At 46.0% G+C, this 12,363-nt stretch overlaps 1 protein-coding gene across 1 annotated transcript in view; it reads left to right on the top strand.

The window, feature by feature from the left end:
- The window catches only part of CRKL (CRK like proto-oncogene, adaptor protein), a 32,102-nt gene extending 19,739 nt beyond the window's left edge, over positions 1 to 12,363 (top strand). Inside the window, exon 3 of the mRNA XM_066259939.1 lies at positions 11,604 to 12,363. Within this exon, the coding sequence (XP_066116036.1) occupies positions 11,604 to 11,738 (135 nt within the window). The 3' untranslated portion in view covers positions 11,739 to 12,363. The remainder of the gene's footprint in view (positions 1 to 11,603) is intronic.

Here is a 12,363-nt window from a genome sequence, read left to right as displayed (position 1 = left end):
ATGGTCAGTTCTCCTTTGTACCCTGACCAGGAATCAAACCTGGGACATCCACATCCCAAGCCTACAGTCTACCACTAAACCAACTGGCCAGGGGTTATACATTCTCTTTGTAAACAGCTTTCCCATGCCCTTGATATAATAAGGCTACAAGAACCCCTGGGAAGCAGGTCACACCCTACAAGAACATTCTCAGATTGAGGGAAGCAATGTAGCCCTTTCCAAAAGTAGATCATTGACCAGAAGAGAATGTTTGGAGCAAGGGTGCTATTGTCATAAAATAACTATAATCAAAGTTGCATTCTGTTGCACAATGGAGAAGCAAGATGGTTAGGAAAGATTATGGACCCTTAGTCAAGTCTTGGCTTTTCCTGGTGTGATCTTGGACAGGTTGTTTAAATTCTTTGAGCCTAAAAGGCACCCTGGCTCTGAGAGTTGATGTTAGTTTGTTCATTAATCATCCTTTTATGCAGCCAACCTGTGAGGTGCCTTGTAGGTCCTGCCACCAAGGAGCTTACTTCCTAGTGAAAGAATAGAGACAAACGAGCAGTGTGGTAAGTGTGCTGACAACACAGAATAAGAGGGAAGAGTGGAGGTGGGAGTATGGATGGGTATTAGTCTGGGAAGGCTTCCAGGAGGAGGTGGCTCTTGAACTGAATTATGAAGGATGAGTAGACGTTAGGTGGGTGATATGGGAAGGTATTTCTGGCAGAGGGAAGTGCTTGCATAAACAAGACTAACACCACCAACTAGCTATGAGTTGGTGAGAATGCTGGGTATTAGGCAAAAGTAGCAAATGACAAAGCAGAGGAAGTGGGCTGTTGCCATATCATCAAAGGGCTAAGCTAAGAAGAATAACCATTTTCTTGTGTTGCCTTTATTGAGGTATGAAATAGGCAATTTCTCACAATACAGGAGGTTCTGAAGTTTGCAGGCAATCTACTTTTTACATATTTATTTTTTCTTAAGTGAGAAGCAGGGAGGCAGAGAGACAGACTTCCGCATGTGTCCCCACCAGGATCCACCTAGCAAGCCCGCTACCAGGCAATGCTCTGCCCATCTTGGGCCATTGCTCTGTTGCTTGGTAACTAAGCTATTTTAGCCCCTGAGGCAAGGCCATGGAACCATCCTTGGTGGCTGGGGCCAACTTGTTCCATGTCATGGCTACAGCAGAGGGAAAGATGCAAAAAGAGAAGCAAGAGGGGGAGGATTGGAGAAAACAGATGGTCACTTCTTCTGGATACCCTGATCGGAAATTAAACCTGGGACATCCACATGCTGGGTTGACACTCTACCACTGACTCAACCGGCCAGGGCTATTTATTTATTTTTAAAATAAATTAGAGCAAATGATTCTCTGTATAATTATTTTATTCTTATACACTTTTATCACAGTATATCCTTTCCTGATTTTTTTTTTTTCCCCGAAGCTGGAAATGGGGAGGCAGTCAGACAGACTCCCGTATGAGCCTGACTGGGATCCACCCGGCATGCCCACCAGGAGGCAATGCTCTGCCCATCTGAGGCGTCGTTCTGTTGCAACCAGAGCCATTCTAGGGCTTGAGGCAGAGGCCATAAAGCCATCCTCAGTGCCCGGGGCCAACTTTGCTCCAATGGAGCCTTGGCTGCAGGAGGGGAAGAGAGAGACAGAGAGGAAGGAGAGGGGGAGGGGTGGAGAAGCAGATGGGTGCTTCTCCCTTGTGCCCTGCACAGGAATCGAACCTGGGACTCCTGCACACCAGGCCGACGCTCTACCACTGAGCCAACCAGCCAGGGCCAGATTTGATTTTTTTTTTTTTTTTTTTTTACAGAGACAGAGAGTAAGTCAGAGAGAGGGATAGACAGGGACAGACAGACAGGAACAGAAAGAGATGAGAAGCATCAATCATTAGTTTTTCATTGCGTGTTGCAACACCTTAGTTGTTCATTGATTGCTTTCTCATATGTGCCTTGACAGAGGGCCTTCAGCAGACCGAGTAGCCCCTTGTTAGAGCCAGCAACCTTGGGTCCAAGCTGATGAGCTTTTGCTCAAACCAGATGAGCCCATGCTCAAGCTGGCGACCTCAGGGTCCCGAACCTGGGTCCTCTGCATCCCAGTCTGACGCTCTTTCCACTGCGCCACCGCCTGGTCAGGCCAGAATTTTTTTTTTTATGAGAGAGACAGGAAGGGGAGAGAGGTGAGAAGCATTAACTTAGTTATTAATTGATTGCTTCTCATACGTGCCTTGACTGGGGGGGCTTCAGCCGAGCCAGTGACCTTTGGCTCAAGCCAGTGACAATGGGGTCATGTCTGTGATCCCACACTCAAGCCGATGACCCAGTGCTCAAGCTGATGAGCCTGCATTCAATCCAGATGAACCTGTGCTCAAGCAGGAGACCTCAGGGTTTCAAACCTGGGACTTCAGCATCCCAGGTCGATATTCTGTCCTCTGTGCCACCACCATCGGTCAGGCAGGGAAGAAATTTCTTAGCATCTTCAAAATTGTACTTAACTGTAAGTGTACATACACACGAGTATGAAAATTTGTATCAAAGTGTCTAAATGGAGCCATTTAGCCATTTTCCCTGTGGTATAGGTTAAAAACAAAGTTGGTGACATGAGGGTAGGGGTCTGTGGGAATCAAAGTCAGTGGAAAAGATACTGTGGAGGAAGAATAACCCATTTCTCAGGCTGCAGGTAAGTCTTACTAAGGTGATTCAGGATGGAATTGATACAAACCAAGAAAAAAGGCAAGTTGTAAGAGTACTTAGATCACTTAGTCTAACCTTCTTCCTAGTGATTTTAGCTTTCTACAGCATCTAAATCCATTGGCCCTCCAGTCTCAACTTGGAAACCTCCAAAAACATTCATTCCTTCAGCAAAGATTTGAGTGCTTATAATGTGGCAGGCATTGTTACAGGAATTGGAGTACAGTGGACAAAACAAACGTCTCTGACCTTATGGAACTTCTAGGACAGTCTCATGTGGTAGTTCCTCTCATATTGGCTGACGCTAGTGGTTAAGAAATTCCTTACATTCTCTCTCTACCAGAGAGAAACAAACCACAAGTCCCCTTCCTGTAATTGCCTAGCCCAGTTGTTCCTCCAGGGGTTTTGTTGTTTTGTTTTTTGGTCTTATACCATCTATACACTTCTGAATTTTTTAAAATCCTGACTGTGTCTTCTAGCATATTGATTCCCACCCCATCCCTTCCAGGTTCATGTTAACTGCAGTTCATAAAAAAAGTACAGTCCAGATCTGAGTACTAAATCCTCTGCAGCCTCTCCTGATCGTGTCTCATTAAAAAAAAGGACAATGAGGCTGTGGTCTGGTGTTGACTTGTTCTTGGTTGAGCCCATGCAGCCTTTCAAACACCCTATTTCCCATTCTAATTCTTGTAAATTATTGTCATGCCTATGGCCAAGGCCAGGCAGGTTCACATTGGATTCGGGCAGACGGTAGAGGAATTGAGGAGCCAGAAAACTTTGGGCTATACTCATTTATTAGGTTCTTTCAATAGTGGGTGAGCTAACAGGCAGAGAGGAACACTGCTTCTCACAGTGGCGGGTTTTATACCTATATACCCTTATATAGGCTATATACTTATGGCATTGAGGATCCAGGTTCAAAACCCTGAGGTTTTCGGCTTGAGCGTGGGATCATATGATCCTATGGTCACTGGCTTGAAGCCCATGGTCACTAGCTTGAGCAAGGTGTCTGTCCCCCTACCTCTCTCTCTTAAAAAAAGAACAAAAAGAGGCCCTGGCCAGTTGGCTCAGTGGTAGAGCGTCGGCCTGGCGTGCAGAAGTCCCGGGTTTGATTCCCAGCCAGGGCACACAGGAGAAGCGCCCATCTGCTTCTCCACCCCTCCCCCTCTCCTTCCTCTCTGTCTCTTTCTTCCCCTCCCACAGCCAAGGCTCCATTGGAGCAAAAATGGCCCAGGCGCTGGGGATGGCTCCTCGGCCTCTGCCCCAGGCACTAGAGTGGCTCTGGTCCCAACAGAGTGACGCCCCGGAGGGGCAGAGCATCGCCCCCTGGTGGGCAGAGCGTCACCCCTGGTGGGTGTGCGGGGTGGATCCCGGTGGGGCGCATGCGGGAGTCTGTCTGATTGTCTCTTCCCGTTTCCAGCTTCAGAAAAATACAAAAAAACAAACAAAAAAAAAAGAAGAAGAAAAAGAAAAAAAAAATTTTAAGGTCTGTCTTCTGTTGTTCTTAGATTCTTGTACCTGTTGCTTCTGTCCTCAGAACTTTGCTCCTCTGCTCAGCCATCTATCCCTAGTATGTGGGGACATCAGCCTATAGTTTTCTCTCTTTTCCTTACTTTTGCAGATTTCTTGAGAAAGTAGTTTATAAGAGACCTGTAGTCTCTGTGACATGTAGTACAAAATGAGCAATGCAAGCTCCCTCTTTCAGAGAGTGCTATTTATGGTGGTGTATGTGTTGGGGTTGAGCTGACCATGGAGGTGCAAAATGGAGCCTCCTTGGTATAATCTGCAGGAAACCTGAAGGACAAGGCACCTGACGCCCTGACCTCAGAGCCTTGCTTTCTAGTGGGTGGTGCCCACCTGGTGGGTTATTTTACAGAACACACAAGAGGAGCGAGGGAATGGGCAGTGAAGGCAGGTAAGGTCTTTCACTTCAGGTGCCATATGGCATCAGAGGTAGAGAACTAAATTTGGGCTGTTAACTTGAGTCATCAGGGAGTATCTTGGTGAAATGGTGGGAATAATAGCTGCAGTGAGGTGAGCAAGGTCTGACTGTAGGAGAGGTGTGTGTTTGGGAGTTGGCTGATTGTGCCGGGATAACATAGATGATAGAAGGTGGCTTAGGGCAGGTCGGCAGAGCCAGTTTGTGAGAGTCTGGGAAGAATCCGTGGGCATAAGCAGGAGGTCAGAACACATTCCTAGCCCCCAGGCTAAAGAGATGAGCTCACACAGGAAATGGGGAAATGCTGTCCCAGGGTGGGTTTTCAGGAAGGTAAGACTTTGTTCTCTTTCTTTTCTTTTTTTTTTCCAGAGAGAGAGAGAGGGATAGACAAGGACAGACAAGACAGGAACGAAGAGAGACGAGAAGCATCAATTATTAGTTTTTCATTGCGCGTTGCAACACCTTAGTTGTTCATTGATTGCTTTCTCATATGTGCCTTGACCACGGGCCTTCAGCAGACCGAGTAACCCCTTGCTGGAGCCAGTGACCTTGGGTCCAAGCCGGTGAGCTTTTTGCTCAAACCAGATGAATCCGCGCTCAATCTGATGACCTCGGGGTCTCGAACCTGGGTCCTCTGCAACCCAGTCCAATGCTCTATCCACTGCACCACCGCTTGGTCAGGCGACTTTGTTCTCTTTCATGTTTATTTTAAACATCAGCTAAGGCAGAGTAAGATTTCAGATTTTTGGCAAAATGTGCTCTGGGCATCTGGAATCTAGTTGAAGATGGCAAAGGAATAGATAAAAAACAAAATTCCAAAGTGTTTATTATAGGACGTCAAATAAGTAGGGCAAACGAAAACTTTAGTCACAGGGAGAAGCAATTGATTCTGACATCTGCTGACATAACCTTTGAGGGCCAGCTGTTGCTTGTTTCTCTTTAGTCTTGGCTCATTTTTGCAGTAGCCTTGCCTTTTTGTTTTTAATTTTTTTATTATGATTATAATTGAATTGAGAGGGGGAGAGAGTGGAAAGGAGCAGAAGAGAGAGAGATTGATTTGTTGTTCCAATTAGTTGTGCATTCATTGGTCACTTCCTGTATGTGTCATGAACAAAGATTGAACCTGCAGCCTTGGTGTTTCAGGACAACATTCTAACTGAACTACCCACCAGGACCACACTTAATTTTTAATAGAATCCTAAAAAATAGAACTCTCAATTGCTAACCTTCAAATTTTAATTGTTCAACCAACTTAGCTGTTTCAGCTGAGCCTATGACATTAATTATAATTTATAAATGCGTGCAGTTAAGCTTCTTAAATCTTTTCTCATGCATTTTTAGTACTTGACTACAAAACTCCAAATATAAAAGTACATTTTAATTTTGTCTTTAAACTTCTTTTTTTTTCTTTTTTTTGTATTTTTCTGAAGCTGGAAATGGGGAGGCAGTCAGACAGACTCCCACATATGCCCGACCGGGATCCACCCGGCACACCCACCAGTGGGTGCTGCTCTGCCCATCCGGGGCGTCGCTCTGTCGCGACCAGAGCCACTCTAGCGCCTGGGGTAGAGGCCAAGGAGCCATCCCCAGCGCCCGGCCATCTTTTGCTCCAATGGAGCCTCGGCTGCGGGAAGGGAAGATAGAGACAGAGAGGAAGGATAGGGGGAGGGGTGGAGAAGCAGGTGGACGCCTCTCCTGTGTGCCCTGGCCGGGAATTGAACCCGGGACTTCCGCACACCAGGCTGACGCTCTACCACTGAGCCAACCGGCTAGGGCATCTTTAAACTTCTTAATGTTTAAAATCTAATTCTTAATTTCCAGAATAACTGTTTATAATCTATCGTGCAATTGTTGAATTGGTGATTCTTCTAAAAAGGAGTTTGCATCTGACCAGTGATGCGCAGTGGATAGAGTGACGACCTGGGACACTGAGGTCCCAGGTTCAAAACCCCAAGGTGTCCGGCTTGAGCCCAAAGGTTGCTGGCTTGAGCAGGGGGTCACTGGTTTGGCTGAAGAGCCTCTTAACCCCCACCAAGGCATGTATAAGAAGCAATCAGTGAACATCTAAAGTGCTGCAACTGCGAGTTGATGCTTCTCATCTCTTTCTTCCTCCCTCCCTCCCTCCCTCCCTCCCTCCTTCCTTCCTTCCTTCTCTACTTCTTTTATTCTCTTCTTTTCTTCTCTCCCCCCCTCAAAAATAAAAAGGAGTTTGTGTCAGAATTCAGACAGGAAACTTAAATTTTTTAACTGAATTTATACTGTGTTCTAACTAGGGAGCCTTGGGGGATAAAGTTTTTTTTTCCATTGTCTTTTTGGTGAGTACTCAAAATAAGCCAATTTCCACAAGATGAGAAGTTCCATTTGGTAATAGTGCTTTTTTCCATGGAAATGTAGTGACTTCAGCTTTATTTCTAGGTACGTTTGGGGAATTACACATTGTTCTGTATGGATGGGTCCCTACATCCCAGTGAACAAGTAGAATGGCAAAATCAAATAATAAGGCTCTGGCCAGATAGCTTGTTTGGTTAGAACAGTGGTAGTCAAACTGGTCCCTACCGCCCACTAGAGGGCATTCCAGCTTTCATGGTGGGTGGTAGCGGAGCAACCAAAGTATAAATAAAAAGATTTAACTATAGTAAGTTGTTTTATAAAGATTTATTCTGCCAAACTTAGCGAAAATCTGACATAAAGTACTTGGTAAGTAATTATTATTATATGCTTTAACTTGCTGTAACTCTGCTTTATAAATTTTATAAAGTAAAGTTACTTCCCTACTTTATAAGTCACCATTACTGTGGAACCGGTGGGCAGTTAAAAAGTTTTACTACTAACAGAGATACAAAAATGGGTGGTAGGTATAAAAAGGTTGACTATCCCTGGGTTAGAACATCAACCTGAAGTGCAGAGGTTGCTGGTTCTATCCCCAGTCAGGACACATACAGGAACAGATCAATTTTCCTATCTGTCTCTCTCTCTATCTCCCCCTCTCACTCTCTCTCCCTTCCCCCTCCTTCTCTCCCTCTCTCTCTCTCTCTCTGCCCCTCTCCCTCTCCTTTCCTATCACTATAATCAATAAATTAAAATTTAAAATTTTTTTTATTTTTTATTCAGTGCGAGGAGGGGAGGCACAGACAGACTCCCACACGTGTCCCAACTGGGATCCACCCAGCAAGCCCACTAGGGGGCAATGCTCTGCCCATCTGGGGCATTGCTCAGCAGCCGAGCTCTTCTTAGTGCCCGAGGTAGAGGCCATGGAGCTGTCCTCAGTGCCCAGGGCCAGCTTGCTTCAATCAAACCATGGCTGCAGGAGGGGAAGAGAGAGAGAGAGAAGCGAGAGGGTGAGGAGTGGAGAAGCAGATGGGCACTTCTATGTACCCTGACCGGGAATCAAATCTAGGACATCCACACCCTAGGCCGATGCTCTACCACTGACCCAACTGGTCAGAGCCAAAAAATATTTTAAGATTTTCAAAATAATAAAAAACAAGTAATGAAAAAAAAAACAAAAAACAAGTAATGAAATATGGGAAAGTAGAAAAGTCATAGCAGCCAGTCTGTGTTTACTGGGTGGAAGTTAAGAACCTTTGCCTGTTCAAGGAGCATATGAGAAGCAAATACTACGAGTTGATGCTTTTTGTCCTTCCCTCCATTCTCTCTCTCTCTCTCTCTCTCTCTCTCTCTAAAAACCAATAAAAATTACTTTAAAAAGCCTGGCCTGCGGTGGCGCAGTGGGTAAAGCGTTGACTTGCAATGCTGAGGTTGCCGGTTCAAAACCCTGGGCTTCCCTGGTCAAGGCACATATGGGAGTTGATGCTTTCTGCTCCTACCCCCCTTCTCTCTCTCTGTCCTCTCTCTATAAAATGAATAAATAAATAAATAAATAAAATTACTTAAAAAAAAGAAAAGACAAAAGACTTGCCTGACCTGTGGTGGTGCAGTGGATGAGGCATTGGCCTGCAATGCTGTAGTTGCCAGTTCCAAGCCCCAGGCTTGCCTAGTCAAGGCATATAGGAGAAGCTGTGAACTGATACTTCACACTCTTTTCCCTCTCCCTCTCACCCTCCTTTTCTCCCTCTCCCTCTCTCTCTTATTTCCTCTCCCTCCTTCTCCCTCTTTCCTCTCCCTCTCCTACCCTCTCTCCTTCCCTCTTGCTCTCTTTCCCTCTCTCTCCCTCTCCCTCTTCCTCTCACTCTCCCTCTCCCTCCTTCCCTCTCCCTCGTTCTCTTCTCTAAATTCAATAAATAAAATCTTTTAAGAAAGAAAATATGGTAAGAAAAAGGTAGGAGCTTGACTGGTGGTTGCATAGTGGATAGAGCTTTTACTAGGATGTTCAGTTCCCAGGTTCGAAACCCCATGGTTGCTGGCTTGAAGTTTAAAGTCTCTGGCTTGAGCAAGGGGTCACTGGCTCTGCTTGAGCCCCCCCACCCCAATAAGGCACATATGAGAAGCAATCAGTGAACAACTAAAGTGATGTAACTACAACTTAATGCTTCTTATTTCTCTTCATTCCTGTCTTTAAAAAAAGAAGAAGAAGAAGAGGATAGGACATTAAAGGCAGAGGGAGTCTTGGGGAGAAAAGTCTGGGGGGTGGAGAGATTAAGTGGTCCTGTGTTGGTTGGCCCTGCTGCCTTTGCACTATGCAGGGAGACAGGGACAAAAGTAGTCAGCACTGGGTACTGCCTGGTTTTATATCCCTGCTTTATGGTGGACCAGCCCAGGACCTTGGGGAGGGCTCCAGCCTCTAGATCTTCTACCCCAGCCTACTTTACAGAAGTTCGGTGTATGTTGTGGGTCAAAGAAAGATAACATTTCTGAAGGAACTCTGCAGATAGAAATCTGCAAAAATGGGACCACATGGGCAAGCCCATGACTCAGTGTCCATTGTATTAGAAACCCAGGCCTACACTGCATACTCTGGCTTGTTTACTTTTTCATCCTGTTTGGACCTTTCCCTTAGCTCTTTATAGCATAACCCCCCCCCCTTTTTTTTTGACAGCGAGAGGGATAGATAGGGACAGACAGACAGGAAGAGAGAGAGATGAGAAGCATTCATTTTTTCTTGTGGCACTTTAGTTGTTCATTGATTGCTTTCTCATATGTGCCTTGACTGTGGGGCTACAGCAGACCGAGTAACCCCTTGCTCAATCCAGTGACCTTGAGTCCAAGCTGGTGAGCTTTGCTCAAACCAGATGGAACCTGTGCTCAAGCTGGCAACCTCGGGGTCTTGAACCTGGGTCCTCTGCATCTCAGTCCGATGCTCTATCCACTGCGCCACCGCCTGGTCAGGCTAGCATGAATTCTTTTAATATTGATAAAGTCACATCAGGACAAAAATATTAAGTTGTTTGCTTCCCAGCAGCATGTGGACCCTGGCTCAGTGTTAGAGCGGCATCCCGAGGTGTCAGTGTTGAGGGTTCTATCCCTGGTCAGGCAACATACTAGAATCCACTAATGAATGCATAAATGGTGAACAACAAACCAGTGTCTGTCTATTATCCATTTTTCTTTTCCTCCCTCCCTTCCTTTCTCTCTCTAAAATTAATAAACATTTAAAAACATGTTAGCTAATGGCATATGTAGAAAAATAGTCAATACCTACACAGCTGATGTTTCCAGCCCCCCTGTAAGGGAGTTATTTCTTGGTACTTTTCTTATTTATTTATTTATTTATTTTTTACAGAGACAGTGAGTGAATCAGAGAGAGGGATAGACAGGAACAGACAGACAGGAACGGAGAGAGATGAGAAGCATCAATCATTAGTTTTTCATTGCGTGTTGCAACACCTTAGTTGTTCATTGATTGCTTTCTCATATGTGCCTTGACCGCGGGCCTTCAGCAGACCGAGCAACCCCTTGCTTGAGCTAGCGACCTTGGGTCCAAGCTGGTGAGCTTTGCTCAAACCAGATGAGTCTGCACTCAAGCTGGCGACCTCGGGGTCTCGAACCTGGGTCCTTCCACATCCCAGTCCGACGCTCTATCCACTGCGCCACCTCCTGGTCAGGCTCTTGGTACTTTTCTTAAAATGGCTGATTGTGTAAGTGGAGTCCTTTTATTTTATTTATTTTTATTTTTATTTTTTGTATTTTTCTGAAGCTAGAAACGGGGAGAGACAGACAGACAGACTCCCGCATGTGCCCGACTGGGATCCACCCAGCACACCCACCAGGGGGCGACGCTCTGCCCACCAGGGGGCAATGCTCTGCCCCTCCGGGGCGTCACTTGTTGCAACCAGAGCCACTCTAGCACCTGGGGCAGAGGCCAAGGAGCCATCCCCAGCGCCTGGGCCATCTTTGCTCCAATGGAGCCTCAGCTGCGGGAGGGGAAGAGAGAGACAGAGAGGAAGGAGAGGGGGAGGGGTGGAGAAGCAGATGGGTGCTTCTCCTGTGTGCCCTTGCCGGGAATCGAACCTGGGACTTCTGCACGCCAGGCCGACGCTCTACCACTGAGCCAACTGGCCAGGGCAAGTGGAGTCCTTTTAAAAAGTACAGTTGTTGGGTTTTTTTTGCCTGACCAGGCGGTGGCACAGTGGATGGAGCATCAGACTGGGATGCCGAGGACCCAGGTTCGAGACCCCAAGGTTGCCAGCTTGAGCGCGAGCTCATCTGGTTTGAGCAAGAGCTCACCAGCTTGGACTCAAGGTCGCTGGCTCCAGCGGGGGGGGGGGGGGGGGGGGGGGGTTGCTCGGTCTGCTGAAGGCCCGCGGTCGGGGCACATATGAGAAAGCAATCAATGAACAACTAGGGTGTCGCAATACGCAACGAAAGACTGGTGATTGATGCTTCTCATCTCTCCGTTCCTGTCTGTCCCTGTCTATCTTTCTCTCTCTGTCTCTGTAAAAAAAAAAAATTTTTTTTTAATTAAAAAATAAAAAAGTACAGTTTTTTTTGGATAGGATACTGTGAGTGATTTAATGTTAACACTCTTTTCTTTAGTTTGTAGAGAACATGTTGACCTTGTCTTCTTTCTCCATCCTTACAGGTTGGTGACATTGTGAAAGTCACAAGGATGAATATAAATGGCCAGTGGGAAGGTGAAGTGAATGGGCGCAAAGGTCTTTTTCCCTTTACGCACGTCAAAATCTTTGACCCTCAAAACCCAGATGAAAATGAGTGATTGCCATTGCCCTGTTTTCTGCTGCTTCGTAATTCTGCCTGTCATAGTCTCCTTTGAGTGGGAAAGCATTCTGTTTCATAGGCAAGTTACACTGCATTGCCAATGTCCAGCTTTCTGCAGATTGGTGGTCTCATACACGTTTGGAATGCACACAGTGGCTGCCTCGGCGTTTGTATCATAGTTATATTGTCAAAGAGTAGCCAATTTCAGAGTTCTTTTGGATCATAAACTGGAAATACTGGTGGAAGCACACAAGTGGAGAGAAGTTGACAAGGAAAGGTCCTTCTTCTCATCACTGCCCTGTTTGTTGTACTTGTGACTGATTCTGTCATAGTCATCAAAGAAAGCTTGAGGCCATGGTGAGACATTGCACGTTGCTGTTCCAAAAAGCAATGGCTCAGTTGCTAGTTTGTTTTTCCTTTAAAGAGCAAAGCAAGTGAACCTTGAAGAAGAGTGAATTCTGTCCTAAACTTTCAAAATCCAGGTTTCTCTCTTTTTTGTTTGTTTGGTTTTGGAAGACTTAATTAGACTTGTGTGTTCTGAACAGGATGGATTTTTGTGATATCAGAAGGCTCACGTGCCTCTGAGCTTCTAAACTGAAGCTATTGTAACTAAAGGAAATTGG

This window comes from Saccopteryx bilineata, chromosome 2 (assembly GCF_036850765.1).
Source record: "Saccopteryx bilineata isolate mSacBil1 chromosome 2, mSacBil1_pri_phased_curated, whole genome shotgun sequence".
Classification (NCBI taxonomy): domain Eukaryota; kingdom Metazoa; phylum Chordata; class Mammalia; order Chiroptera; family Emballonuridae; genus Saccopteryx; species Saccopteryx bilineata.
The sequence above is the reverse complement of the archived record's forward strand: the minus strand, read 5'-3'. Positions and strand labels throughout refer to the sequence as shown.